Here is a 27,580-nt window from a genome sequence, read left to right as displayed (position 1 = left end):
ATGTAGAATGACAGGAGTTCCCAGTGGCTGGAGCTGCTAAATTGCTCTCCTTATGCCCACAAACATAGGCAGAAAATTTACTCAGGGCACCTAGAAAAGTCTAAGAAGCTCCTGGTTACTCCAGAAGCCTAATGACAGGCTCCTCTTCTAACCTGCAGTGTCTGCTTGCACCAGGAGAAGCAGATCCATCCCCTAAGCAAGCTTGCAACAGCTGCTGGGCTCCTGTTCTGCCCAGGCACTCGTAGCTTCATTTCTGATTGACTCCTGGTTCTTGCTGCAGTTTGTGATGGAGTGGGGCTCTAAGGGCTGGGCAGCAGAGCTTTGCCACAACAGTCTTTATTGTTCTACTTGTCACAGCATCCGTGGCTCCTGTGATATGCAGGGGAAAGAGCGCAGCCCACCCACGGCTCAGACCGAAGCCCTCTGCCAGTTGTGAACTCCTCTGGGTTCTCACTGCTCCCCTGGCCTCCTGGGGGGGGACCATGCTGGGTTGTTCCTGTCACATGGCTCAGCCCATGGAGCCCAGCCCAGCCCATCCCATCCCTGTGTGGTGCTTTCCTCCTCTGTCCCTGTGCTCCAGCCCCTGCAGCTGGCTCTCAGCTGAGCAGCAGTGAAAGCCAGTTTGGCCGGACATGACCTTAACCTGGGCTTTATTTAGCGCCTTGATTTATAGAGGAGTTATTTTAAAAGCATGTTTCTCTTTTGGGAGGTGTGGTGGAGTGGTGGCAGTGAGCTGGAGTTTATAGGTCCTCCCGTGCTATTGACAAAGAACCATTTGAATCCCAAGACTCCTTTTGCTTGCAGAGATGCTCTCTGGCTTGCTTGGAAAGTGCTCCTGTTGGTGTTTGTGCCCAGTGGCTGAAAGGAGCACATGTCCAGGACCTTTCTTGTGAGAGGGATGTGGCAACAGTATTGGAATCAGGGAAGCTTGAAATGTGCAGTCCCTAAAGGAGGCTGGTTTTTTTCAGCAGGCTTCTGTGCCAGGCTCTGCCAGCTCTTGGAGACCACTATGGGCTGGTTGTAGTGGAAATGTGCTGGGGTAGGAGTGCCCCTCCATGGATTCTTTTAGGTTTAGCTTGTTCTCCTTCTCTCCAGGTTCTGTTCACTTATCCTGGGTCACAAAAGTTTCTCCTTGTGCCTGCTGGGGGTTACATTGCCTGTTTGAGATAAAGCATGGGACCTCTGGAACAAGTTACCCAGAGATTGTGGAGTCTCCTTCTCTGGAGATATTCAAAAGCTGTCTGGAGTAACATGCTCTAGGAGACCCTGCAGGGGTCTAGGGGGGCTCCTAGTATGATCTAGGGCACTCTGGAGCAGGGAACTTGGATAGATGACCTCCAAGATCCCTTCATTACTCAGTCTATGATTCCATGATGTAGGTGAGATGGGCTCTAGATTTCAGGTTTATCGGCCTCAGGACCACAGGGCACTATGCCTTTCTCTGGTTTGTATGAGTTCCCTGTGCCTGCAAACCACATCTCCTCCACGTGCATGGCAGCTGGCCCTGGCAGCAGGCTGGATGTGTGAGGCTGCCCATCTGTGCTCTGGCAGCACCATGAGGCCTCCTGTAGTCCTGGCTGAGGTGCTTTCCTCCAGCCCCTCTGCAGTCTGAGAAGTTAATTAGTGCAAATAAGCAGCCCCATCCCTAGGATTGTGAGCTGGGTTAATGAGTCCCCTACTGAAGGAGAGTCTGTTGCTGTTGGAGGTTCCAAGCTCTGCCATGTTCTACCCTCTGTATTTTCAAGGTGGTTTCTGAGGCAGTGCCATGTTTCACTCTCCTTCCAGGCAGGAGCTGTCCCTGGGTGACCATCCTGGGTGGGAGCACTGAGGAGCAGTGTCACCTCCACATTCCTCTGAGCACATGGAGACTGCTGTGCTCTGTAGCCTCTTTCTGTACCTTGTTCTGTAGCCTCCCAAGGATGTTGGTGCTACAATTCAATGCAGCACAGTGGGATGTGGGAATCTACTTCTTGTCTGGGGCTTTTCCTGCAGAATTAGCAGAGATTGATACAAACATCTCTTTCTACCAAAAGGTAGTGGTTGAAACCTTCTCTCTATCCCTTAGAAATCTACACAGCTATCATGGCTTTGTGGTATAATCTAGCCAGAGGGAGAGAAAGCCTCTGTGCTCGGGAGTGCAGTTAGCACTGCACTCTGCAATGGCTACAGGCTATGGTTATTTTGTATTTTACTAAAGAAAGGATACGGTACAACCTGGTTTATTTTAACCATATAAAGGATTTTTGATTTGGTGCCAATGTTAATAATTGTTTTGTGAAGTCTAAGGCAGGAGGAATGGTGTGAGAACCTTAGAGCAATGCACTGACCCATGTGCAAATATTTTGACTTCTTTGTTTTATTTGCAACAGTGATCTTAACAAATTTATTTTGGGGAGGGATTGATATCTGAAAGAATTTTGCTCAAGCAGAAGAAGGTGCAGAACAAACCCCAGCTGGTTTTGATTGATGTTTTGAATTTGTGGGCTGTGGAGGGTCAGAGGGAGATTGTTGTCAAATGCTGCCAGCAGCAATGTTACTGTGATAGTGCCCAAGAAGGTGACTGGTGGGGTGGGAGAGCACCTCTGTGAAGGCCAGTTTTATCTGACAAGGTCACAGACACTTGCTGGGGCTGATTGGTATCAACAGAGGTTATTATTTTTCTGAGTGAAAAGTAAATTGTTTAAAACAGCCTTCTCCTCCTATTTAGAATTGGGGTTAAATGCTCATCCCCTAGAATTCAGCACTTGGGAGTGTGCACATAGGGCTCTTGCTTTTGGAATTCTGGTTTAAGAACACTGGATTAAGTATTCCAACTCAGGATAATCTATGATTCTATGTGTATGAAAAATAGCTCCTCAACCTCTGTTTATCTAGTTGCATTGGCCTTGAGTATTGCAGGAGGAAGTTGGTCTCTCAGAAAAGGTGTGGGCACTTTAGGAGCCTGCTGCCATCCATCTAGCCTTGCTTTCGCTGACATCAGGAGAAAGAGCAGAAAAGGTAAGGAAGCAGTACTGTCCCACAGGCAGTGTGTGGTTTGCCTGTCACTGTAGTTCTGCCGGCTCGTTGCAGGCAGGGATTGTGGAGGCATCACATGGGTGTCCTCACCTCTCCTGTGCAGTCCCACAGGCTGTCCTACGAGGTGGCTTTGCATCAGAGCAGGGAGTTTATGTTGTGCTTAAACACCCAACCCTCTAAAGGAGGAACCTGGAGATCAGTAAGCTGCGAGAGATGGGAAGGCTTGTGTGAGGAGCATCATCTCCCCTGGGCTGCAGGTCAGTTCAGGCTTGCTCTGAGACTGTTGAACTTTCTCAGGCTGGTGGAGGCATCTTCAGAGATGTGCTGCAATGGATGGAAGCAGTGAAACCACTTGTTTCCTCCTGATCCCCTTGTTCTACTGTTCCCTGGTTGTGGCGTAAGCAGTTGTGGCACTGCTTTGTTTAACTTTCTCTCCCAGTCTTGCTGTGGGACTGAAATGTATTTTCAGGCATGTTCATGTAGTTGTTCCTGTTCTACAGGAGGCTGTAGAGCTTCTGCGTAAGCAGCTGAAGTGCTTTTCTTGTCTCTAGTGAAAGGAGGTGGATTTGGATCAGATGAGGATCTGGCCAGACACCTGAGTAAACTTTCATTTGGTTTTGGAGCAAAACTTACTCCCAGTGGCTGTACGCTAGCCCAAGGGATCCCCTCTAAAATAGAAAAGAGAGGAGCGATCCTGATCCTCTCTCCAGATATGTACAGCTTTATATTTTTTTTAATTGTTACTTTTTGGCAAGCTCTCTTGATTTACACCCATGCAATAACTCAGAATTTGGCCTCCAGCACTGGAATTGGTCCTGACACTATGGGCAGGCTCTGGCTGGCAGGTTCTCCCAAATATAGGTGGATGCAGGCAAGCCATTGCCTCTGATCCCCCTGAACAGGCATCCTAGGTATCAATAGGTGTGCTCAGGGACCACAGGCAGCCCTGCTCACACACATTGTGTGAATCCTCGTGTGAGGCATCTCACACTGCAGAAATCTCCTGGCTCCTGCAGTAGAGCCTTTCATGAGAGGCAAACAGCTTTGAATAACGAGAAGTCGCTCTGGAGAATGGCTTTCCACAGAACCAAACAGCTCTGGCACCTTATCCTGTGCTGAGATTCCAGAGCACAGGAGCCTGAGGAGCTTCAGCCCACTGCAGGTGCCCTTAGCCCACCAAGGAGTGTGCCCAACCCATGGACAGGGCTGGTGATGCCCACCCCATGGCTGTGTCTCTCGCACGCGCTCACGTGCTGCGGTGTGGTCTAACAGCCGCCCCACCCCGCGCAGGCAGCACAAGGACTTGCTGCGTAAGCAAAAGCTGGCAATCCTGTGTGCAGCGCTCTGCGAGCACTCCACTCCTGGTTTGGGAGAGCTTTTCTGTGTTTACCTGCAATTGCTAGTGCCAAAAGAAGCCAGAAAGGACAGCACTTGGCTCCTCTGATCTTCGTTCCTCCTGCGTTTGGCGATGGCCGCGCTCCTGGGCGTTGGGCGGATCGTGCCCCGGTCCCACTAACGCTTTCTCTCTCGGCAGGACTCGGAGTCACTGGACGGCTGCATTCAGAGCACGTTATCAGCACTCTACCCTCCATTCGAGGCTACCGCAGCCACTGTTCTGTGCCAAGTTTTTGATGTGGTGGAGAAGACGTACCGTGGGGATGGACTGCACTACCTCATAGACTTCCTGATTCCAGCCAAGCACATCCTGCAGTGCATTCAGCAGGATGCCTGTGTGAGTACATCATGCTCTCTAAGGCCTGTGAAGGCTTTCTTGGAGAGTTTTCTTTCTGCTCTTGTATGCAAAACGGCTGGCAAAAAGCGCTTGAGTATGTATGGCAGTCTAGGTGGGAGGGCAGGCAGACAATTAGGAAATAGTTGAGAAATTGTTGTTGAAGCTTAACCCTTCAGAGATCAGCGATCAGGTGTGGAGCAGTGCTCTCCCTTTCTATTATCAGGAACACCAAGGGCTTAAGGGATTCACAGGAAGAGGTTTAGCGAAGTGTTTGCTAGATGTGTCTGACCAGGGTGGCCTCTGACCCCAGCTGTTCCCTGACCCTCTGGATGAAGCTGTTGGGCTCCCACCACTGGCACAATGACGTGCAGGGAGAAATGCTTCCAGTCGGTGTTTTTCCAAAACTCCAGCTCCCCTTTGATGGTTGCTGGAACAGTCACAAGGCTCGGTAGCCCCGAGGAGTCACGTTACATTTACTGCCAGAACGAGTCCAAGATTAACGTGCTTTACTGTTGGGAGTCTAAAATGTTAGAAACGATGAGTCAAACACCTCCATCACAAACCTTGGCTCGAGGTCTGCAAGATGAAAAAAAAACCCAACCAGCCCAAACAACCTAAAATGTGGGTTTGTTCTAACTTTTTTGTCTCTGAATGCAAAGGGGGCGTGTGGCCAGGTTTTCAATTCAAGTCCTCATGGTAGAGGGCAAGGAATTGCTAGGAGGAGGAAAAATATGGAATAGAGGCTGAAATAGTCATTTACTCATTTTTTTTCAAGGAAATTAAATACTGGTGGGACAGACCCATCGCACAGGATGGATCCATGTGAGCTAGGCACCTTGAAAGTGTGTTTTGGTGCAGTGTTTGTCACCCTGTATTGTCACCAGGCTCCAGCTTGGTGCCAGCCGTCTTTGTGAGTCGAGGAGGATCCAAGGTGGTGCATGACCTTGCTGCTCTCTCCCACCCGGAACACTGGAATAGATGTTATTCCATCAGTATCTGTAATTGGAGCTTCTAATTCTATGGTGCATAGTGTGTTTTTCCCCTTTAAAGAAACAAAAGGCTTTTCGTTTGCACAAACTGGTAATTATTTCAAGATGTTTCACGGCTTTCCCCAAAACACCGCCCTCGCTGAAGGAGCCAAGGTAGCAATTTCCCCACTTCTCGAGATCCCGGCAGCTTCCGAGCGGCCAGCAGTGCCTTGGGCAGGTGAGGCGGTGAAGGGGAAGGAAGGAACGCAGCAGTGAGGTAGGCGCACGGCGCTGCTCTCCCTGAGGGGAGCCGTTGGGGCCCGCGGCCGAAGAACGCACGGCAAAGGCCAAGCAACCACCGCGGGCCGCACGGCGCCACGGGGGAACGCGGGCAGCGCGGCTGGGCGGGCCTCGGCCACCCGGCAGCCAATGGGAGGACAGCGGCGGCTGCAGCAGCCAATAGCAGCGCGGGACCGCCTTGACGGGCACGGTGGCTTCGGTGGCTGTTGGAGGGCCGTTGGAACACGAGGCGCTGCAGCGCTTGGCCGTGAGGAGGAGAGGTGTGAGGGCAATGGGTGCTCGGCCGTGAGGAGGGAGAGGTGTGAGGGCAGTGGGTGCTCGGCCGTGAGGAGGGAGAGGTGTGAGGGCAGTGGGTGCTCGGCCGTGAGGAGGAGAGGTGTGAGGGCAATGGGTGCTGGGTGTCCTGAGGAGGGAGAGATGAGGGCAGTTGGAGCTTGGGGTCCTGGTAAGGGAAGTATGAGGCCAGTGGGCACTGGAGAAGCCCAGGATGCTGGTGGCCCACCCGGCTGACCAAGAAGATGTGGGGTGGGTTGGGCAGCTGCCTTTAGGGAGGGCTGCACAAGGCTTAGCATTAGGTATTGGGGGCTTTTGATGAGGTGTGAAATGTCTGGGAGAGTGGTCAGCAAGATCCTTTCTTACTTGGTTGTGACCCTTTCAGGCTGTGACTTGTGATTTTTTACTTCCAGAGTGCTAGTACAGGGAGATCAAGGGAAGCTCTAGATACCTTGTACCCTCTCTAGAGTTGTGCCCAGGCTATTCTGTATTTTATTTAAAAGTCTGCTTGTTTGATATTTTAAATTTATTATTTCTTATTTATGAAATTTGTTTAATTTGCTGTGGTCTCTTCTTCCCCAAACCTCCACTGTATGCCCCTTCATCTTTATAGTCTGAAATCACAGAGGACTGTTTCTTACTAATAGCTTTTTGAAACTCTTGCTTGCCTTTTAGACAGTCTAAACAAAAGCAATACTTTCTCCTTAGTTTGTAGTTCAGCTGCTCCATGTGAGCGTTTCCTAAACACACTAGAGGGAAAAGAATTAACTCGTGTCTGAATGATTACTGTAGAAAGTCTTGAGGGCACTGGATCTTTTGTCAGCCTCTGCCGTGACAAAAGTGTAAATGGCTTCATGAAGTACTAAGCAAGTTCATGGGCTTCAACTGGATGTATCAAAATCATCAGCCTGTGTGTGATTCCTCAGGGTCTGGAAGGGGTGTTCCAAGGAGGTCTGTCTCTGCTTAGCACAAAGTTAAAAACCAAATTTTGCCCCTGGCTTTGAGGCGATGTCCTGAGCTAAATGGTCTGTGCTAGCTTAACCATCCCTGTAGCTTTAGAAGATTCCACCTCTGTGCCGTTTTTGTCATTGGTGCCCAACTCTTTCCTCAGCCAGCTTTATTACTGGCTGCAGCCACTGGGTATAGAGGTTGTTCCTGGCACTCCTCTGGTGGGCCTGGTTTGGCTCTGTAGTGTTTGGACACGAGAAAATCAAATCCTTGAGCCTCAAAATGAGATGTTAAAGGTACTGTAATAAGCCTCTTCACATAATCTTCCCTTTGAAGGTGCATTTTGGGGCAGGAGCAGCATGAGGATGCTCCACTTCTGAAGCTCTGTAATGTTTAGGCTATTGTGGGACTTGCATTCCTGTTTTGGATGTTACTCTGGCTCCCGATGCATTTTAGATTGTGGCTTTGTAGGGCTTTTCAGGAACTTCAATGCATTCTGCATTTTGGTTTTGGTGATTTTATTGCTGAGTTTTCTCCTTATGAGTCAGTTAGGCAGACAAGTAAGCATCTAAACAGTGAGGCTGTTTGGAATTTCTTAATGTATGAGTGGCCCTCCAGTGGGTTACTCTGCATCCAAATTTTAACAGAATCTCTATGTCAAGTATGTGCTGATGGAATTCAGCTTTATGTTTATGCTGCTGCTGATTGTGTCTTTCACTTTTCAGTCCTATGAGCTATAAGAGTTTGGGAACGGATCTTCATCTGCTTCTTCTTCCCCTGAAAGACCCTTGGTACAGACCCTTGGCCTTAATATACCTACTAGGAGATCCTATAATGGGAGAAGAGGGGTTGGTGTGCTGCAGTGATACACTCTTTTGGAAAGCTGCAAATTGCTCTAGCTTAAAACTTATGTACAAAATACTTGATTTGGGCCCTTTGGTCGGAGCCACTGACCAAGCTTTGTTGGCTGAGGTGCTGTGTGAGTCTTGAGCTTGATATTAAAGTCCATGAAATGCATTTAGCCCGAGACCTGCTGGAGCCAGAAGCAGCTTGTGCAAGCTGCTGCAAGAGGTGGTCTTGGCTTGCTGAGTTTAACTGCATTGTGGATGAAAGGAACTTAGCGACAGAGGCATCTGTGTCTTGCAGATCAGAAAGCCTGAGAACATCAGACTGCCCAGCTTAGCTGTGCCTTTGAGGGAAGTACAAGCAGCTGTGTGTCAGGTTATAGGGCTTTTTGGTTCTAACTTAATAGAAAGAGGAAAGAAGGGGAGATGGGTCTGCTCTGAGTCAAGGTTAGAATAGAAAGGTAATATTAATATGATCCTTCGAGTAAATGAAAACTAAAGTAAGGTTTCTTTTTGTAGTGATACAGTGTGTAAGTACATCATTTGTACAGCAGCAATAAATGAACAGAAGTAAAACTACTGTGACTGAACTTGACTATTTTGAAGAAATAGGACTGGCAGGTCTCCATCCTGGAATATGGAAGAAGTTACCATATTGTGCTGAATGTCTGGTAGCAGGGATTTTATTGAATCTGTTAAGTCAGGACTAGTAACAAAATACAGAGAACAAGCTGAGCCTACAACATTGTGCACTGAGCAAGGACTGAATTAACTGACCCATGAAAAACTGAATAACGTTTTCATGTGGTTTGCTCCATGGCAGGTAGTGTCACACCAGCCTTTTTAATAAACCAGCTCTCTCTAGAGAGATAAGTTTCATTGTTTAATCTCTGCCATAAAGGATTTATTATGGAGTCATATGGAAGATTAATTACTGTGTCAAAGGGGTTGAGGTTTATGTAAGAATTGCAAGATGGCTACAAACTGGTGAAAGGGAGGGAGGATGTTTGTACTGGGGGGAAAATGGAGTTGGAGGCAGGAGTCGTGAAACACACCGTGCTTCTCATCCATGACCTTGGCATGAAAAGTAAGAGTATGTATGGTATGTTTGTGGTGAAACCAGCCTGGGACACACAAACAATAACCTGGAAGAAGAGGGTGATAAATGCATTGCGCAAGATGAGCTCTAAAACTTTGTCCTTAAATTTTGTAATGGTAGACTCAGGAGGCAAGCATGTGCCTCCACAAAGTGGCAGGCAGAACTTCTGTTGTGAACTGGAGTTCATCAGTTTGAAAAGAAAAACCAGTAGGTGTCTGGGTTACTGTAGGAGCGTGACTGGAAGACAAGTGGGATCTTAGCTTTAGGAGATGCTTCTAGCACATTTGGGAAGTGCTGGTGCCATTACAGGCCATGTTTTGCAATGCTTTGCACAATGAACAAACAGTTTTTAAGAAAAAGAAATGGGCATTACAAAGGAGATACTTCAGGCACACTGAGGAGATGAGGAAGGTAGACATGCTAAGGTCATGTGACATGGGTTAATAAGTCTAAGCAATGGAAATGGATCCAGAAAATACAGGACTGAGGGGAAGGAATTACTAAATCGGATGATTTGGGTTTTTAAACCTGTGAGCAATCTTTGCTTCAGGTGCAAAGAGGTTAGAAATTTGGTGAGGCTGAAGGTAAGGCTTGATGAACACAAGAAAGAAATTGCTTTATGCCAGTACCTGTTGTTTCAAGGTGTGTGAGGATCCAGGAAGTTCCTTTCTGTTCTCTGGTTTCTCTGCTGTATGGCAAAATACTTGAATTAATTGAATCCAAAGCCTTGTCATACAGAAAAAGATAAAATTAATTGCAGAATTGATGGCTTATATAATGGCTTAATTTAAATCTTACCCAAGCAGAATCAAGTTCAAAGCACTGGACATTATTTTTTGAAGTTGTGATAAAGCTGTAAATAATTGAGTCAAGTCAGTTCAGCCATGAAACTTCTGTTCTTTTATTTGGGTGGGATTTGTCTGAGGCATGGCCTGAGTGCTGCTGTGTTTTGGGAATGAGGAAGTTGCTGGTATGTTAAGTGTGGTTCCTCGCAGCTTGCTGATGGGCACTTGCTGCTTTCTTTCTCTGTGGCTCTGCTGTGCTTTCCTCATTTGCTGCTTCCTATCTCCTGTTTTGTCTTTGCACTGCCCTCTTCCCTTCGCTGGGAGGTTGCAGCCTCCCAGTGTAACTTGTGCCTACCTGTCCTGCATGGGTGGTTTGTGTTGGTAGATTTTCTTATTTCTACTTTTAAAGAGAAGACCTTAGTGTGGAAAACTTGCCTACATCAATAACCAAAGACCCTAAATTCATCTCTTTTCTTGATCTCTTACTGAGAAGCTTGAGCTGAGCTCTTTTGCTGGTGCTGAAAACATTTTCTCTTGTCTCCACAGGCTCCGTACTGCGGGTTGCTGTTTCGCCACGCGGGCTGGCCCCTGTGTATTCAAGAGAAGATTGTAATCCAGCTAGCTTCCATTGACTGGCAAATCTTGAAGCCTGGTGACTTCTACCTGCAGGTGGTCCCCTCTCTGAAGAAGCCTCCACGAATTGTATTGAAGTGTTTGGCAAAAGATAAGCATAATGTAGAAGAAGTGGTGATTCCAGAAGTTTCATATACCTCTATATTTACTCTGGAATGGTTGAGTACGTTCAATGGAGAGCGGATGGGCATAGCACTGGAAAATTGTTTACTAACCACTGATGACAAAATATTTCGCGTCCCCTGGGATAAAGTGGTTAATCCTGAATTTATAAATAAACCAAAAATAATTGAAAACAATGTCATCTCTTCAGAAATAACAGAGGAACGTTCAATTTTGTGCCTCCCCGCGGACCGTACTGAGTGTGGTTCACCAGACCTGAGGTCTCAGTATCTACAGGAACTAAGCTCAAATCGAGACAACTCTGTCATTAGCAGCACAGTGCCACAGTTAAACGAAGCTCTAGTCAATGGTGTCTGTACGAGTCCTGTGACTCAAGAGAACTTGGAAAGTGACCTTGAAGGGGAGTACGTTGAGCTGGCAGAAGTTTCACTGCCCAGACTTGGGCCACAAACAGGATCTTTAACACAGTCGCTGGCATTAAGTTATTTAACTCAGCCCAGGGCACGAGTGAATGAGTCTACAGGCAAGCACAGATTTATTGTCATACAAGACAGCACCTACTCCAAGAACTTAATTCAGTCAGCACTTATGCAGAAAGAGCACTGTCAAATGGACACTCTGAGCACTTCTACAGAAGTTCTCAAAAATGTTACTCCATTGGAAGGTAACAAAGTGATGGCACATGGAGAACTGTCCCCAGAAGGTCAGCTGATACCAGCTGATCTTGGAAGTATGGGTGATAACTTTCCTGTGGCTGAGCCTCCTGCCTGCCGTGCAGAAGATTCATCTGCAGAGCGGGAGACTCACAGTGAGCACTCACTGGATTGGCGATACGCACTGTGCAGCTACCCTGATGTGTGTGCTGGAGATGCTGTCAGCTGCAAGGCACGAGTGCCTGGTAGCCCTGGAAATGTGGAGGGAGGAAGGGATGGACCTAATGAAAATGCTGGTGTTGAAACATTGGAGCAGAGCCCAGAAGTGATTCTGGATGCTACTGCTGCTAAAGAGGAAGTGATGCTGGGAGTACACACAGAACCACTGACTGAGGGTCAAAAGGAAGTGACACTGATGGATGCTTCTTTTGTACCTGTCCTAGGGCCTTTGGGACCATGTTGCACACTAAAGGAAGCTTCTGATGTCTCTTGCCAGGTTGTCAGTGGAAGTGTTGAGCCAGTTGAGGTCACTACATTGCCTGAGAATTCAGATGTAAGTGGGGAGAGAGGCTCTCCTTCAGGGAACATGGCAGATGTAAGCACTTGCTGCGGTGATAATGAAGCAAATAGCAGTTCTCCATTAAGTCCTCCAGAAGAGAGCCAAGGAGATGTAGATGAATTTGAGGTGGGAAGAAGGGACAGCCAAGAAGAAGTGAAAGAGTCTAAAGAAATGTTGACTGTAAATGAAAATCAGACTAGTCATAGTCACTGTTCTGTGAGTGCTCCAGAGGATGGAACCTTGTCAGATGGTGAGGAGCATGAGCATAAAAAGGCTGAAGAAGCCATACCATTCAAAACTGCCCAGTCAGCAGAGGAGAATCAGATGGCAGAACAATTAAATAATAATGACTTGTTGGCTCCCAGTGCACAAGAAGAAGATTCAAGTCTGTTCAAAACCCAGAGGTCTGGAGGGACGTTTGAGGAACTGCAAAGACTGGTGGAAAACCATGGCTGTGAAAGTGAAGAGAACTCTGTGCTGAACCTGGAGCATGTTGCAATACAGGACTTGCAGGGACAAGTGGAGAACCAGGAAAGTTGTTCTTACAGGGAAAGGTTGAAGACTACAGCCTCAAAAACACTGGAATCCATTGAAGAGGAATTGGAGGGTGGACCACTGTCCTCAGGACCTGCTGAGGGGCATACAGAGCCTACCACTCTGCACTCCCAGCCAGAGGCATCATCGGGGGCATCACCTCCTAAAGGTACAGCCATTAGGTGTTTGTTGGTTGTGTTTGGTAACATGGATTGAAAGCAAAGTCCTCAAGGAGTACTGCTTGAATCCTTCTTATCAGGCAGGATTTGATAAATACATCTGGGAGGCTTTGGGGTAATAGCACAAAATACTGGGAAGAGATTAAATTGTCATTTTTTATGGCATGAAATTATATTTCTCTTCACAGGTGGGTTTATTGTGGTATTTTGTTCAATAATTCTTTGCAAATTTACCTTAGTACAGAACAAAGTTCCATTGGAAGAAGCTTTTAATTTCAGTTAATCTGATTGCTGGTGACCTCCTCCTGCTTACATTCATGATGTGCAGAATGTATGAGGAGAGACTTGTCTAACTGTACAAGTCTTTCGTACTTGAAAACTGGCTTTAGGAAGATGGCTGTGGCAAGAGGAAACAGCAGTGGATGCCACAGTAAAATACTAGTTGTGTAATGTGACCTGAAGATCAACAAATGTAAGTGCTGATAACTGATTCAGGCAGCAAGCTGCAGAGCTGAGGGATTCCCCCCTCTCCCTGCCTTCCCCTCCGGCGTGCTTTCTTCAGCTCGATTGTGTTTCAAGTAGGAGTGTTTAACTTGAGTGGGAGAGCCCAGGAATTAAGCTTTAACTTCAGCTCAGATGGAATGTTCAAGCAGGTATTACCCAGATTTCTTGATGCTTGAGTTCCTGAGCTGGAGCTGTGCTTCTTCAGGAGGATTGAGAGGGCAATCCAGGTGTGTGCCTTTTGCACCAGACTGTAGGCAGGCGGTGTGTAACCGCACGGGCCTGGTGTGGGCTTTGCCCAGCTCTGCTGAGTCTGGAAAGCTGCAGCTCGATCTGCAGATCCCACAGAGGAGCGGGTGTGTGGCGGGGGCGGGTGGAACATGCCATTCCAGTTCAGCAGCTCTCATTCCCTGAGACCCCTGGCTAGGAAAATTACCCAGCTTGAAATGTTGGAGTGAGGACTCTTGAAAGGGTTGGCGTACAGACCCATCTTGCTAGAGCATGTTTGATCCTCTGGGGCAACAGATCCAGAGCTGGTTGTCTTGGGATGTGCTGCCACTCTAATGCTTGCCCTGGTCCCCAAATTATGTGGCCAAGAGCTGCTGCATGATTCCATTTGACTGCACACACAGCTGCTTCTCAAGTGCCCAAAAGTCACATTTTACTGGATGTCTTCGTGATCTTCTAATGGAGCTAAATTAGTGATCATTGATTAGAATAAAATTTCATTAACATTTGCATTAAACTAATTTAATTCTATAGTTAGGGAAGCCCAGTGTTACCAGACATTTCTGAAACTTTTGAAGTGAAAAGCATTTCTCTTCTGAGAAATGGAGGGATCAGCTCAAAAGTTTCTATTTCTGCAGCGCACATGTCTCTAAGCATCTGTCACCATGAGTGGAAAAAAAAAATCACTTGCCTACCTGTGGGTCTTGGTGGATATATGTGAGGAAATAACCATGCTGTGGGTGTCCATTCCCCTGGCCAACCTGAACCTGGCCTGACTTCTTGCTTGCTCAGGACCAGGCCTTGGAACACCTAGTCCGTGTTTAGTACTGGGTGAACACTTTGCTCGTGAGTGCTGTGGCTGCTTTTTCAGTGTTCCCATCTCTTCTCTTTTAAAATTAACAAGGTCCAGCTTGTTATGAGATGTGTGATGTTCTCACTGGTCCAAAGAATAAATCTTGGCCACTGCTGGAGGTTTTAGCAGTGATGGACCCCTCTGGGGTACACACGGAGTTTGTTTTTAATGAAAGACAATACAAATGATTTTGGGGATTTGGCTGAAATAAGTGACACTTTTGGTTCAAGTCTGCTGATGTTAAACTTGGGCATTGCGGTGTAAGAAAAATTCAAACCTTGTTATCTCAGTGTTTGTAAAGCAAAAGAAACAACCTAAATTGCCAGGAAAACCACCCAAACTATCCAAATAAACCTTTTATGGCAAAGGGCAGCTCAAGTATCTGTTAATGCTGGCAGTAGTTCTTAAACACTGTAACTGGCACTATAAAAAGCTTAATCCATTCAATTACATTTGATTGCTTTGAGATCCGAACAAGCCATCTCCTTATCTAGCCCCATTAAACCCTCAGAGATGTACTTACAAGATAATTCAGAGGTAAAATTACAAAGCAAAGCAAATGTCCTACAAATGGACTTTACTTTTCCAGCAAGGTGGTTCTGTAGGTTAAATTCTCTGTGTCTTGTTGAGGTCATTTTGCTACTATGATTGGAAACTGTGGGTATCTTGCCTAAACTATAAATAACAACAGAGCTTAAACTTTACTGGGTCAATTCAGATCTGAAATTCATGCCTCAGCAGCAGTGGGCAGAGGCACAATTTGCTTTGTGTGAGGTGGAGGAGCTTGCTTGTTACAGCAGATATTGTTGATTATGTCAAAATACATGTTCAGAACTGGGGCATCTGAGTTTGCTGTGTCTGCAGGTTTTTCCTTGTCCCTTAACTCTCTCCCTTTACTTCCATTCTCAGTGAGGTTTTTTTGTGCACAAGTAGAGTCTAACTTAGAAAGACTTAGATATAAATAGAAAAAAGTCTGAAGTCAAATGTGAACTGTTTGGAGTTGGTGGCTTAAAATTTACACTGGTTCCATTCACAGATAATGTGACTGCTGTTTTTTCCTAATGACTAACTTCTAAATGAAAGTGGATTTTGAAACTTCGCAGCTCTGGAAAGAATTCCTCTATTTTGTGGGTGGAAAATATCTTGATATTCAAGAAATAGGCTGTAAAGCCACACTGGGGCATATTCAGCAGCACCTGTTAGGGCGTTCCGTTCCTGGTCCCAGTTACTACCTGATGTTAGCATAGGTGATACTGGTGCTGGGGCAGTTTGCAGGGAAAATGCTAATGTCTCTTTGAAATGCACACAAGCAAATCCTCCTCTACCACTTCCTTGACCTCGGGGAAAGGTGGAACCTGCAAACACGGCAAATTCAGATGTCGCTGTTCTCAATTTGCTTTTAGATGTAATCCTCCGCATTGGACAATTTCCGCTTGAGTGAGTGCCTCCGCCCTGGATTGCAAATAACAAACAGTGTGCTTGGCCTGCTTGGGAGAGCTGGCATCTGCACATCTGAGCTGGCCTTCAGGAGCTTGGGGAAGAGTTTTGTTTGGGCAAGATGTGCATAGTCTGGAAGCTGCACAGCTTTAGTGAAGTTTCCCCAGGGCTGAAAAGCCCCGGTACCATGACTGTGTGTAGTGGGCTGAGCAAAATGTTTCTCTCCTGTCTTTTGGGAGCTGCTGCCTCATTCATTCCTAAGAGATATCCGAGGCAGGACTGTCACACACATTTATGTATTTCTCTTGCCCTGATGTGTAACCTATGTGGAACACAGCTACATTCTGGTTATTGTCCTCTTGAAATCTCACATTTTGGTCCTCTTTGCAGGCTTTTGTCATTTTATGCAGACCCCTTTACTACAAACTGTGTAGTTCTTCTTACTGCCAGTCCTTAAAGCTCATTGATAAGGTGATTCCGTGTTCTCCTAGCTCTTAATGTGAAACTTTTGGGCACAACTTCCATGACTCTGTGATGTTCAAGATACCCTTTCTGCAGGAGATCTGTGCCCCTCTAAAGAGCTGCTCAGGAAGATGTAGCAGTGTTGTCTGAAGTGGATGACCTCTTGCACCACTGGGAAGTGGAGGCTGAGGTAGCCCTAGGAACAGAGTGGGGCTCTGGTACAGCCCAGAACTGGGCAGAGCCCCAAAGCCATCACAGCAGCTCATGTGGCCAAATGCAGCAGATGCCAGGCTGGATCCCAGGGATGCTCCTCAACCAGTGGTGTTACCAAAGAGGAATGAGCAGCTCTTCTATCATGCCCTTGATGGTGCAGTGCCTTGGAGCTCCTCCTAGTTTCCCCCACTGCTGCATGATTTGTTGCAGTGAGCAATGCTGCTCAGGGCACTTCTCTCACCCATTTTAGCAATTTTGAAAGCAGTTCAGGCTAAGCTTCAACCTGTAAATAGCTTCACTGCTAAAACTTGTATTGAAAGCCACTTCAAGGACTGCTTTGTTCCTGGTCCTGCTCTTTAATGAAGTATTGGAATCTGTTAGTAAATAAACTGAGTCAAGTGTCAGCATTGTTGATGCAGCAGGAGGGTAGGATGGTTGAAGTAAATTTTAAATAGCAATTAAAATGTCTGACTTCAGAGCAAGCAAACATTTCACTCTTATTTTCGTGGAGAAATGTTGATATTTTTGTTGGTAGATACTGAAGTATCAGGTTTTGGAGTGAAGTATAGTCTTTTATTTAGTATAGCTTTCTGCAAACACAGGGATAGCCTAGTTGTGCACTTAGGATACTAAAGATCTATCATTGAAGATGTACTGTTGGCTTCTAATTCTTGTGATGTTGGGAAATGGGGAATAATACTTCCCCATGGGTAAATACTTATTTTCTTCTTTCCAGATAATTTTACATGAAAATTGAAACTTGATAGAACTAGCCTTAGTTTCCATGTAGTAGCCAAGATATTTAATTTTAGAATTAACTGATTCTGATAACTTGTACTTTAGAGCTGAGGTGTCAGACAAAGGAAGCATTTTCTGCAGTTCTTGAGCAGGAGCTGATTGGTGTAATCATCCTGTTCTTCAGTGTTTTTTAAATGTGTTTCTGACTTTCAAGTTAAATGTTAATTAAAAAAGGCTGGACAAGGAGAACAGGGTCTCTTCGGCTAATTTCCAGCTGATTTGTCAGCCTCCAGTTGACTTCATATTTTCAGGAACTAATCTGAAAGTGGTGTTGGGGGAGTAATTCTGTCCTGATGGAGTAGCCCTCCCTGTCAGAAGCTGGTTTATCACTTCAGCATGCTCAGGCTGCTGGAGCTCAGCCAGGGACTTGCAGTGTGCCAGACTTCCAGGCTGTGAGCAGACATGTACTGCTTGATATGTTACCTTTAAAAAGGACTTTGACTACAGTAATCCCCATCTGAATTGAGCTTTTATACTTTGCAAACTTCACAGTAAATTGGTTTCTTTTTTTAGAATTACAGTAGTATTAATGTTATAACCAGTTTTAGAACATGCATGCTGCTGGCTAAAGGGCTGGAAGAGCTGCAGAGGGCTGGAGCTGGGAGCACATCTCTCCCCAGTCTGGTACTTACCTGTGATCTTTTGGGTGGAACTTTGCTTGAGCTTCTGTTTGTTGCTTGTCTTACAGGGATGATGCCAAAAGAGACAGAGATGAGAAAAGAGGCAGCTGGCACAGGTGTGTTGAAACCAGCGAGTAAAAGCAGTGCCCTGGAGGAAACTTCACCTCCTGTTACTCCCCCGACATCCCCAACTTCTGGAACTGCCTGGGGTGGTCACTTTGCACCTACCATAGTCAAGGATGTGAACCCAGAAGTGCTCAGGAGTGGAGTTGCCTACCTGCCTGGTGAGTAGCTGAGCCAGAATGTGTCTTGGAAATGTGGTTTGTAGGAGGGCAAGGGAGGTGAGCCTCCTTCTGCAGCACTGGAGGCTTGTGCCAATTCTATTTCTTTCACCCCAAACCTCTTGAGAAGTTCCACTTCTTGAATCCTCTGAAGTTTCCGAATGGGCAGGACAGGAAGTAGAACTTCCCTCCCATTAATGTTAATTTGCTCTCAGGAGTCTCAAAATGTTAACTGAGTGTGTATGAGTCAGAAATGCCAAATCTGTGGGCTCATACCGGGAGTTCAAAAAGAGCAGAGTGAGGATGCAGCTAATGATGGGCTGGTGGGCCCAACATCAGACCTGGTCAGAAGAATAGGAACTTGATTCACTTGCTAGGTAATTAAAGGATAGGAATGTAGAAGATGCTCTTTGACAGGACTCTTGAAAACCAGTTTTATTCTTGGTAATTAGAAGTTTGGTTGACTAAATGTAGCCACGTAGATATAATAGATTTTTAGAAAACATTCGATTTCATGAGACATGGTGTTGAGAGGAATATCCCAGTGAAGTGGCTGAGCAACCTGTAGGGTGAACGGTAGTGTAGCTAAATAGCAGATGACAAAACCAGCTATCAAGGGAGAACTTCTCAGAATTATTCTGCCAGAATCAGATTGTAGGTCAAATGTTATTCAGTGTTTGCATCTGATAGAGCAATGAATATCAAATAGCTGCAGATAAAATTTCTGCATGGGATGAATACTGGCAGAGGGGTGAACAAAGCTGAGGCTGTTGGACAGAGCAGCCAGGGTTCTTGGTGGTACAGGGCCCACACAAGACGTCTTTGTGTTTAACCAAACATGAAGTAAAGCAGAGGAAGTAAGAGCTACCTCTCTAGTGAGAAGCAGCATTTGGCAGCTCTGTGTAAGGAGCCCCTGTGGGCTTGTCCTTTCAGAGCCAGCAGAGGGTTGTTCAGTGTGGGGCAGGAGGAGCTGCATTTGATCGGCTCAGGGGCCACGTACGAGTTGAAAATTGGGCAGAGAGCCCAACCTCAGAGAAGAGGTCAGGCAGACTGTGCAGTGTGGAGGAGTAGGGAAAGAGAGCAGAAAGGCAACACAGGCATCTCCCAGGTGGTGCTTGGCAACTGCCCCCCCCATTTTGACCTCAGCTGTGTAAAGGGGAGGAGACAACTAGACAGATTAAGAGACTGATTTTTTTACCTCTGTATACTTGTTGGTGATGCCTCTGAAATAGTTTGGGCTGTATTGTAAAAGGAAATGGTAAGTATTAGAGGTGATGCAGAGAAGGGATACAGCCCTTTCTTGTTACTTAACTGGGTGTCTTACAACAAGAGACTGGCAGGTTGTTTATCTCATAGGATGATTGAGAAAGAGGTGAAATCACCTTTGTGCCAGGAAGGAAGAAGGGAGTTAAAACTTTTCCAGTTTCTGGAAGAAGGTGAAATGGAAAACCAAGGGCAGGGCAGAGTAATGGTGCATTCCTCCTACATGTAACTTTGCATTAGGAGATGAATTGTTACAACAGATTCCAAAGGAGGATTTTTAATCTTCTGATCAATTTGGACATTTTTATGCTGTATATAACAGCCCAAAAAGTTACAGGAGTAGAGAGGGTCTTTCAGAGAAGCTCTCAGTCCATGCTGTTGCAGGAACCTTACCATGTTACCTAATGCTCCCTTTGTCACAGATTCCAATCATAACATACCAATGTTAAATGAGACAAAAACATTTGAATATATGATGGAGGGATATCAGATGCCCACAAGAAGCAAGGATTGGATCTGATACTGCTTCCAAGCAAGTTTTTCTCTAAGGAAGGAATTATGTTTCCTGTAAAAGCACTATCAGATTTGAATGATCTCTCTGCCTCTTTGGGGTTTCCGTGGGCAATCCTCGCTCCTGAGGGAATATACTCGCCACTCAGTTAAATGCTTTATGTTAGTCAGTGATAATGATACAGCAATTACATTAGAAGGAATAACTTTTATAATGAATGGTAAACAAGAGCTAAGTAATAAACTAGTAGCTGATGTAGTTAGCTGAAACTTCCAGGATAGTTTCAGTTTTGGATTATGCCACTGTTGAAGACCTAGCCCTGGTGGCTCTAGTTGCTTTTTTGACCTGGTCAGGCAATTCCCAGACCACTAGATGAAAGTTCAAGGTTTAATCAAATTCTGGTGATGCCCAACCTGCTTGATGGACAGAAGATGTTGCTTCAAAATCAAAACGCTTTTATTGAGCCATTTTCCAGTAATTGAGGGCTTTGGTTTTTTATTTTATTTTGTGATGATCCCCTTAGCTTATGAAACAAATTATATTAATGAGCTTTTTCTAATTTCTTTCCATCTCTTTGATTATGCAGCATCCAGGCTACAGTATTTCAGGAGTAATAGAAGTCCTCCTGACTCACAGTGATGATGAAAGATTTTTGTTAGCAGGAGAAAGCCTGTGTCACAGTTTTGGTCCCTGGGAGGCAGAAAGCCCTGCTTCAAAATGGTGTCCATCTGTGTCTGTGGCCCTTACTCAAGTCATGTCCAAGTGACAGATGGAGATCACACTGGGGCAGCTTTCCATGCTTGTGCCTGTCCATCTGTGTCTGTTTTACCTGACAGCTCTCATGCTCGTCCCTGGGATGGGGGAGAGAAGTGGTCCAGGACAGTATCTCCTGTGGTAGGAACAAAGTTGAGGAGAGCAAGAAACAGATTTCACTAAGTCTCTGCTTTTGTCTTGTGCTTGGGATTTCTGCCCACCCCCCATCCTTATACTGTTTGTATGACAGGAGGTGGCTTCTGTCCTTGTGAATTACTTTTCACACAAAAGAGGTGTTGTCCCTCCTGTTCCCCAAATCACTTACTTTCCCAGTTGCTCGAGCAGGCTCACTGCGGGTACTGCCTGATTTTGAGTCTCAGAAGCAGCTCTGACTTTCCACAGTGCTGTGTCCACCTGCTCTTTACCCTGCTTTTGCACCTGGAGAGGAGGCTGGACATAATCCCAGAGCTGGCACTGTTAGGTCCTTCTCCTCCTGTGATAAGCTGTGACTTTGGGCTTTTGGGAAATGGGTGTCAGAGAAGCATTATCCTTCCTGGCTAACTGAAGCAGAGGGATTTCTCCTTCTTGAGTGTATCACAACTCAGCTGGGTTGCCCATACTGTGCTGTATCTATTCCCTAGATCCTAGCAAGATCCTAGATCCTGAGCAAGATCTGCACCTAATGAAAGCCTAGCACTGCCTCTGCCCTTTGTCAGAGCTGTAGGCAGGCAGGAGTGTGTTCCTGGACTGTTCTCTCTGCAGCCTCTGAGGAGCAGCTCTGGGCTCTTGCTCCAGGGCTCTGCTTGCAGGAGCTGACTGGGTACATTCTGGGCTCAGCCTGCTGCTTGTGCCCACTCTCCTAACATAGTGCATGTTCTGCAGACCTGTCTGCATTCTCTCATCTGACAGCAATGTGAAGGTGAGATTCTGTACCTTGAATTTATGAGATTTCTGCTTTTCTCAAGATTATTGTTAGGCAACTTCAGCCATATTTATGAAGAGCATCTGTTTGGGTGGAAGACAGCAGTACAAATTTAACACTACCATGAGAGAAACAAGCTGAGCTCATCTGCTTCACTCTGGGGCAGCATTTTGGTACTTTGGAAGTGTGTTTATAGTCTCCTACCATCTGCAGCATACACTATATTGAGTTCTGTGCAGGATTTCCAGGAAGGTGGTGGGGTCCTTGTGGGAGAATATGATGCATACAGAGCTGGAACCAGGCTCTTTTGAATGACTTGTGTGATTTCCACCCCCCTCTTTTTACAGGTACAAGAGACAAATCAGGACGTGCAGTGGCCATAATAACAACAAGGAGCACAGCCTGGTTAAACCCTCACTGCAACACCACTGAGCTTGTACGCCTCCTTCTGTACTTGCACAGCATCCCAAGGTTTGTGATGCTCTTGGGCTGACAGGGCAGACAGCTGCTGCCCTGTCTGCTTTGCCTTTCCTGGAGGTGGGAATTGAGGCAGGAATGGAAGGAGGTTGACTTTATTGGCCTAGGCACTTGGTCCAGACAGTTCTGAAATTACACAGGTGGGAATCTGCTGCTAGGGTGAACAGGCTTGTGTTCAGCAAGCACTTTGCCTATTCTGTATATGCTCTGTGCACATGGTGTGATATAATTGGGTATGTACTGAATGTTTTCATGTGTTGCCATGAATCCAAGCCATTCTTGCTATCCTTCATTAGTTCAGAAAATGGGATTTGGGAGCTATCATGGGGCAGTCATGCAGCAGCTTGGTGATAGTGTTGTGACATGATATTTTAGGGCCAGGCCTCCAAGCTGAGAGGGAGGGAGGATCTGTAAGGGTTGAGAGGCTGCCTGATGTGTGGCTGAAAAAAGCCTGTGTCTGCAGGCTGGAGTTTGCTGGAGCTTCTCTTCCTTTCACTATGACAGACTTTTCTTCCGCAGCTCATCACTATTTTTCACTTTTATATGATTAAATAAGAAGAGGCAAAGCAATTCTGACAGTGGTTTTTTTGAGGCCTTTAAACCATTAATAAGGGGAGCAGGCTTAATCCATGAGAAACTCATACTTTGTTTCTTATTGCTTCTCCCTTCAAATCTGATTCTAATGAGGTAGGCATTGTGTCTGCTCCAGACTGGCTGCTCTCCTGAAACAGTGAGGCTGAAACCAAGCTTGTCTCTGAACACAATTACTAAGAATTGGTTTTCCTGTGTGGATTATCCAGTGGGCATCAGCACCTTTGCCATCAGTGACCCATATTCTAGGAATAGGAGAAATGGGAAATTGGGTGGAAGTCATAGAATCATACGGCAAAGGTAAAACCAGAGCAATTATCTGGTGGTTTCTGTGTATATATTTGGTTTAGGAGAAGGTGGCCAATTAGTTCCTGTTGTTTTAAAGCCATAATGTACTGGGGTTTTTTTTCACCCTGCCATGACTACAGGTTCTGTTTCTATAGTCTTGTTAATTTTCATTGGTGACAAAGGTGACCTTTTTATCTTTGTCCTTGCAGACCAGAATGTCAGGCTTTGGGTCTGACTGTTCTTGTGGATGCTCGTCGCTGTTCTCCCGTTCCTGCTCTCTTCAAGGCCTTCAGCATGTTGCAGGTGAGCCCCGAGCCTGGGCAGAGGAGCACTGGCTGCCTTGCTGGCATGGTTGGATGTTACATCTCCATCTGCTGCTTTTGTCTCCATCTGCCACCTGGCTTTCAGTTGGCTTTGGGAGGTGGAGATATGCACCCAGCCCTGCTTTAGGAGGATGACCTGGACTTGCCAGACTGCAGACAAAGCAAAAAACATAAGTGAGTCTGAGTTAGGGGAGAACACCCCTCCCCACCCCTCCAAATTTGCTTTCATCTCAGTGCTGAGAGCAGCCCATACCCAAGTCTCAATGCTGTCATGAATTATCTTGCTTGGAGGAGTTGTCCCCTGCACTGAGGGGGTGTATGGAATGTGCAGGGATTGTTGCCTGCCACAGAGAAGGGAGGGAGAGAGGCCTCTGCTGCTGTCATGGGAAGGGAAGGACACTGCTTGCTATGCCAGGTGGAAAAGCACGTGCAGCTGTTGATGTGGCTGTCAGTGAATGATTAGAATCGGATGTGCTGTAACTCTATATTGCTTCAGGTCAAGGGCTTTCATATCAGTCACTTGGGAAGCCAGTGGGTTGTGTTGCCCCCCCTCCCAGATAGAAACTATCTGCTGCTCTTAGAAAGACAGGGAGATGATGGGTTGTAGTGATGACTAATCTTGTTTAAGCAGGTGTTCCTTTTAAATCAGAGCTTAGGTCTCTTAGGACTCAAACTCTGCAAACTGGAACAGGGCAATGTTTTAATGAAGCTGATGTCTGTGGTTTATGTGCTTCAGTGCCACATCTGAGAGTTGAGTCTGACTCAGAGGTCTGTCCTCCTGCTTCCTGGGCTGGGTGGAGCTGTGAGCTCTATCAGCGTGCTCATTCTCTGTGGTGAAGGAGTAATCTGTGCCCTGCTCAGTTCTGCAGAGGTAACAAGGAAATACGTTGTCTTTTATGCTGTGCCCACATGGCAGTGGGCTTGCTAAAGCTTTTGAGCATTTCACTGTCCATGTAAGTTGCATGGCAGTCTTAGTTGCCTGATTTGGAAATCAGTAACATGTTCTGGCTGTGTCAATTCTCATACAAGCATGGTAATAATGCCATTTTAACCTTAAGTTTCCCCTCTGAAACAAGGGAGGGGGGAAAGCTTTTTGCTGTGCTGTGATGGCTGTTTGGCTCTGAGCACCTCCTTATCAGGGTGGTGCTACAGTTAGTTAACAGAGTTTAATGTGCTGCAAGACAGATTGGTGGACCTAAGCGTGTGCTCTAGGTAACAGTAACTGATTACTCTGATTGTTTACAAAAGCTGATTACTCTGCTTATGGGTTTTTGATCCTTACACTGACTCTTCTGAAGACTCTGTAAAGGAGACCTGTTCAGGTAGCTCATCACCTAGTTATGGCACAGGAGTAATCCCTGGTCCCAGTAAGATCCTCAGCATTTACTCTGTAATCCCATGGAAATGTTCTCCTCTGCTCTGGAACAAGGATAGAGTAATACAGAAAACGGAGTGTAACTACAGTGAGGCAAGCTAAGTGTTCTGGAGTGCAGCAGGATTAGCTTGGCCAGTGACTGCACTGAGGTACAGACTGTATGTTACATCTCTAAGGTCACAGTGCAGATCACCTCCTTGGGGTCCTTTCTGAAATCCCTTACACATCTCAGTGTTTCTTGTCTCTGGCAGACTGTCTCTAGAGCTCATTTCTCTGCTGTCCACCACTCCCCTTATACAGGATTTTACTTACATAGTTTCTGTGAAGCCTACTGTGATAATGTTCTGGAATCTGTTTAATGTTGAGGTCCAGCACTGCTTATTCAATTCTGAGTGGCTGTTTTCCTCCTAACCCAGCAGAGGGTTCACAGTGAGGAAGCACAGATGAGATGCCCTATTGCAGAGTCCCTTCCTGCTGGGGTCTGTTAAGCCTAGAGAGACTCCTGGGAAGCAGAGGTTCCTGGGTCAGGGTATGTCAGCCTGAGGAAATCTTTCTTCCCATTTCTCCATCTTTCCAGAGTGAATGCATGATTGGAATTAAGTGCTAGTAGGCAACTTTGGGTGCTTGTAGGTTAGTTTTCCCTACAGCACTGGGAGTCCGCCAGTTGCTCTGTCCAGAACCACCTGGTAAACTGGTGGGAGGTTGTCCTTTCTGTCTTCAGGGTAGGGCCAGTTGTATTCTGCAATAATTTTTTCCCCTTTCTTTTTACACTGTTGAGTGGCTGAGAAATCTTTCTGTCCCAGACAGCAGCCAGAGCAGAGGGAGTGGGGCAGAATAAAAAACTGCTGCAGAGTTATCTCAGGAAGAAGGAGGAGGAGCTCTGGCAGCTCTGTGCGGAGGTGAAGGGAAGTGCACAGTGCGTGCATGTTGCAGGAATAGATCAGGCTTGTTCCTGTGGGAAACTGCATAATGATGCTTTGGAGCAAGGATTTTTGTAGGATAAATGCTGTAATGTTTGGTTACAGGTTGTCACAAGTAAGCTCTGTGCTGTGGAGGGCGGCTCTTAAGAGGAACTTTGCTCAGAAGTCCTAGACTGATCCCTTGCTCAATGAGCAGACAGGGCATGAACAGTGGAATGTGTGCCCTGGCTTCAGTGAGCAAGTATCTGTGGGATTTCCCTCTGCCTGAGTCTTAATAGAGTGAGATTCTTTTGAATTTCCCATATCAGTGTGAAGACTTAATCCTGTAATTGGCTGTGTTTGTGTGTTGGGTTGGGAAGAGTCAATTTAGCATTTGAGAGCAGAGGAGTTCTGTGCAAACCTTTCTGTTCAAGAGGTGTATTTGCATTCTCACTTAGTGCAGAAGTGCAGAGGAACTTGGTCTCACGTTAAAGACAGGGAACCCCTGCTGCTCCATTGGAGTGGTCACTTAGAGACTGACCTAGGTGTCTGGGGACTCTTCCCCTCTGTGCAAACATTCCTGGCAGCCTGTGCTTCAGACTGTGCCAGTGTTGTTAAGTCTGGCCATGGGTTTCCATTTGGAGCAGGAAGCCAGAAAACTGGAACTTCAGTCTGAGAAACATTGGAAAAAGTATCTAATTCTGTTTAAAGGGAATAGTAATAAAAGGCTCTGTATTTACCCTGGTGCTTTCTGAACTCCTATTGATGCCCCTCTATTCTATGCTGTCCAAACTATACCTGTTTTGGGAGGTGAAGAGTTCACTTATATGTGTGAAATTCTTGTTTCTTTGCTTTCATAAAGTTGGTTTTGTTAGGAAAGATGAGATTGTGCATAAAGCTGCAGGGAAGCTTCCTCAAGTGGCATTCTGCTGTTCCTAGCTCTGCTTGTCTCCTGAGATGCTCCTGCTAAACTGTTTCAGTCTTTGGATTGCTCCATCAGTGGTAGATGAGACTGACTAATCTTCAGCTGTTTAAATTAAAAAATGTGGTGAAAAGTACTTGATTTCTTTGGAAATGCAATTTCTTCTTGAGTTGGAAAACCTTGAACTTTTCCCTTGACAGCTTTATTTGTGAATGGTTTTTCAGTTTCTATTTCAGGAGTAACAAACAAATGAATGTTTTGGCTATTGTAACCTCTTGTTACACCATCACTACCTTTATCCCTCACTCATATTGTACATCTTGTGACTGTTGGCATAGAAGAGGGATTGTGTAAGAAAAAATTTGTTTAGTACCATCATCAGTCTTTAAGCTGTGTCCAGTCTTCTTCCTTCCGTACTTTCTAGCAGATAAACTCAGAGCTGGTGATACAGCTGTAATATCTCCCCATCCTCTCTTCAGTATTTACCTGATTGCAGCCTAATTATGCAATAAATCCTTTTTGGCCTTTTAATCAGTGTTTAAATAACAGTGAAAGTGTGAATAATTCACTGGAGAAATTTACAATTTAGAGACCTCTCATGGTTTTGGAGGGTATTTCAGTTGAGATTTTTTCGCTGTCTGTTTAAAAGAATCATGGTTTAGGACTGGATGAGAGAAAGGCCTTTTTCCTCTGTTCTGGGATCTCTGCTGCTACTTTCACTTGCAGAATTTGGGCTCCTTGTGTTTGCCTTGTTTCTTAATTGCTGAACTGGGCCCAGTGTCAGGTTAGGTCATTCAGTCTCTGTTGGTCCACTTCTCTCTGGCTCTGCTTCTCCTGGCAGATATTTAACCCTGCTCACTGCTGGAGTTGTTTATTTAAGCAAGTTTCCTTTGCTGTTGTGACCTGCTGTGTGGCAGGTTCCTTCCAGCTCGAGCAACATCATAAAGGATTTGTTGCTTGACAATTCCTGAGATCTTCGCAGAGGCAAAGACCGCATAGGAAACCTCAAAATGGGATGGCTCTTGTTTAATCATGTGGCACAACAGCTTAAATGGCTCTTCTCCTTGCTTTCCTGATCCAGGCATCACATATGTAGGGAGTCCTGTCTCCATGGTCTGGATCTTTCTGCCATGCTTCCCTCTTCCTACTGTTGCTCTCTCTGCCTGTTTCTCACTTCCCTGCAGAATGCTTCTATAATGGGAGAGCTGCTCCTGGAT

General features: G+C 46.0%; 1 protein-coding gene across 5 annotated transcripts in view; it reads left to right on the top strand.

Annotated features, from left to right (window-relative positions):
• The window catches only part of PLEKHG4 (pleckstrin homology and RhoGEF domain containing G4), an 85,701-nt gene that overhangs the window by 9,774 nt on the left and 48,347 nt on the right, over positions 1-27,580 (top strand). For all 5 annotated transcript variants that reach the window (XM_030955860.1, XM_030955863.1, XM_030955862.1 and 2 more), the window contains exons 2-6: positions 4,550-4,747; positions 10,512-12,636; positions 17,827-18,042; positions 21,836-21,959; positions 23,054-23,147. In XM_030955860.1, the coding sequence (XP_030811720.1) occupies positions 4,550-4,747; positions 10,512-12,636; positions 17,827-18,042; positions 21,836-21,959; positions 23,054-23,147 (2,757 nt within the window). The remainder of the gene's footprint in view (positions 1-4,549; positions 4,748-10,511; positions 12,637-17,826; positions 18,043-21,835; positions 21,960-23,053; positions 23,148-27,580) is intronic.

The sequence above is a fragment of the Camarhynchus parvulus genome, chromosome 11 (assembly GCF_901933205.1).
Source record: "Camarhynchus parvulus chromosome 11, STF_HiC, whole genome shotgun sequence".
Taxonomy (NCBI): domain Eukaryota; kingdom Metazoa; phylum Chordata; class Aves; order Passeriformes; family Thraupidae; genus Camarhynchus; species Camarhynchus parvulus.
The sequence above is the reverse complement of the archived record's forward strand: the minus strand, read 5'-3'. Positions and strand labels throughout refer to the sequence as shown.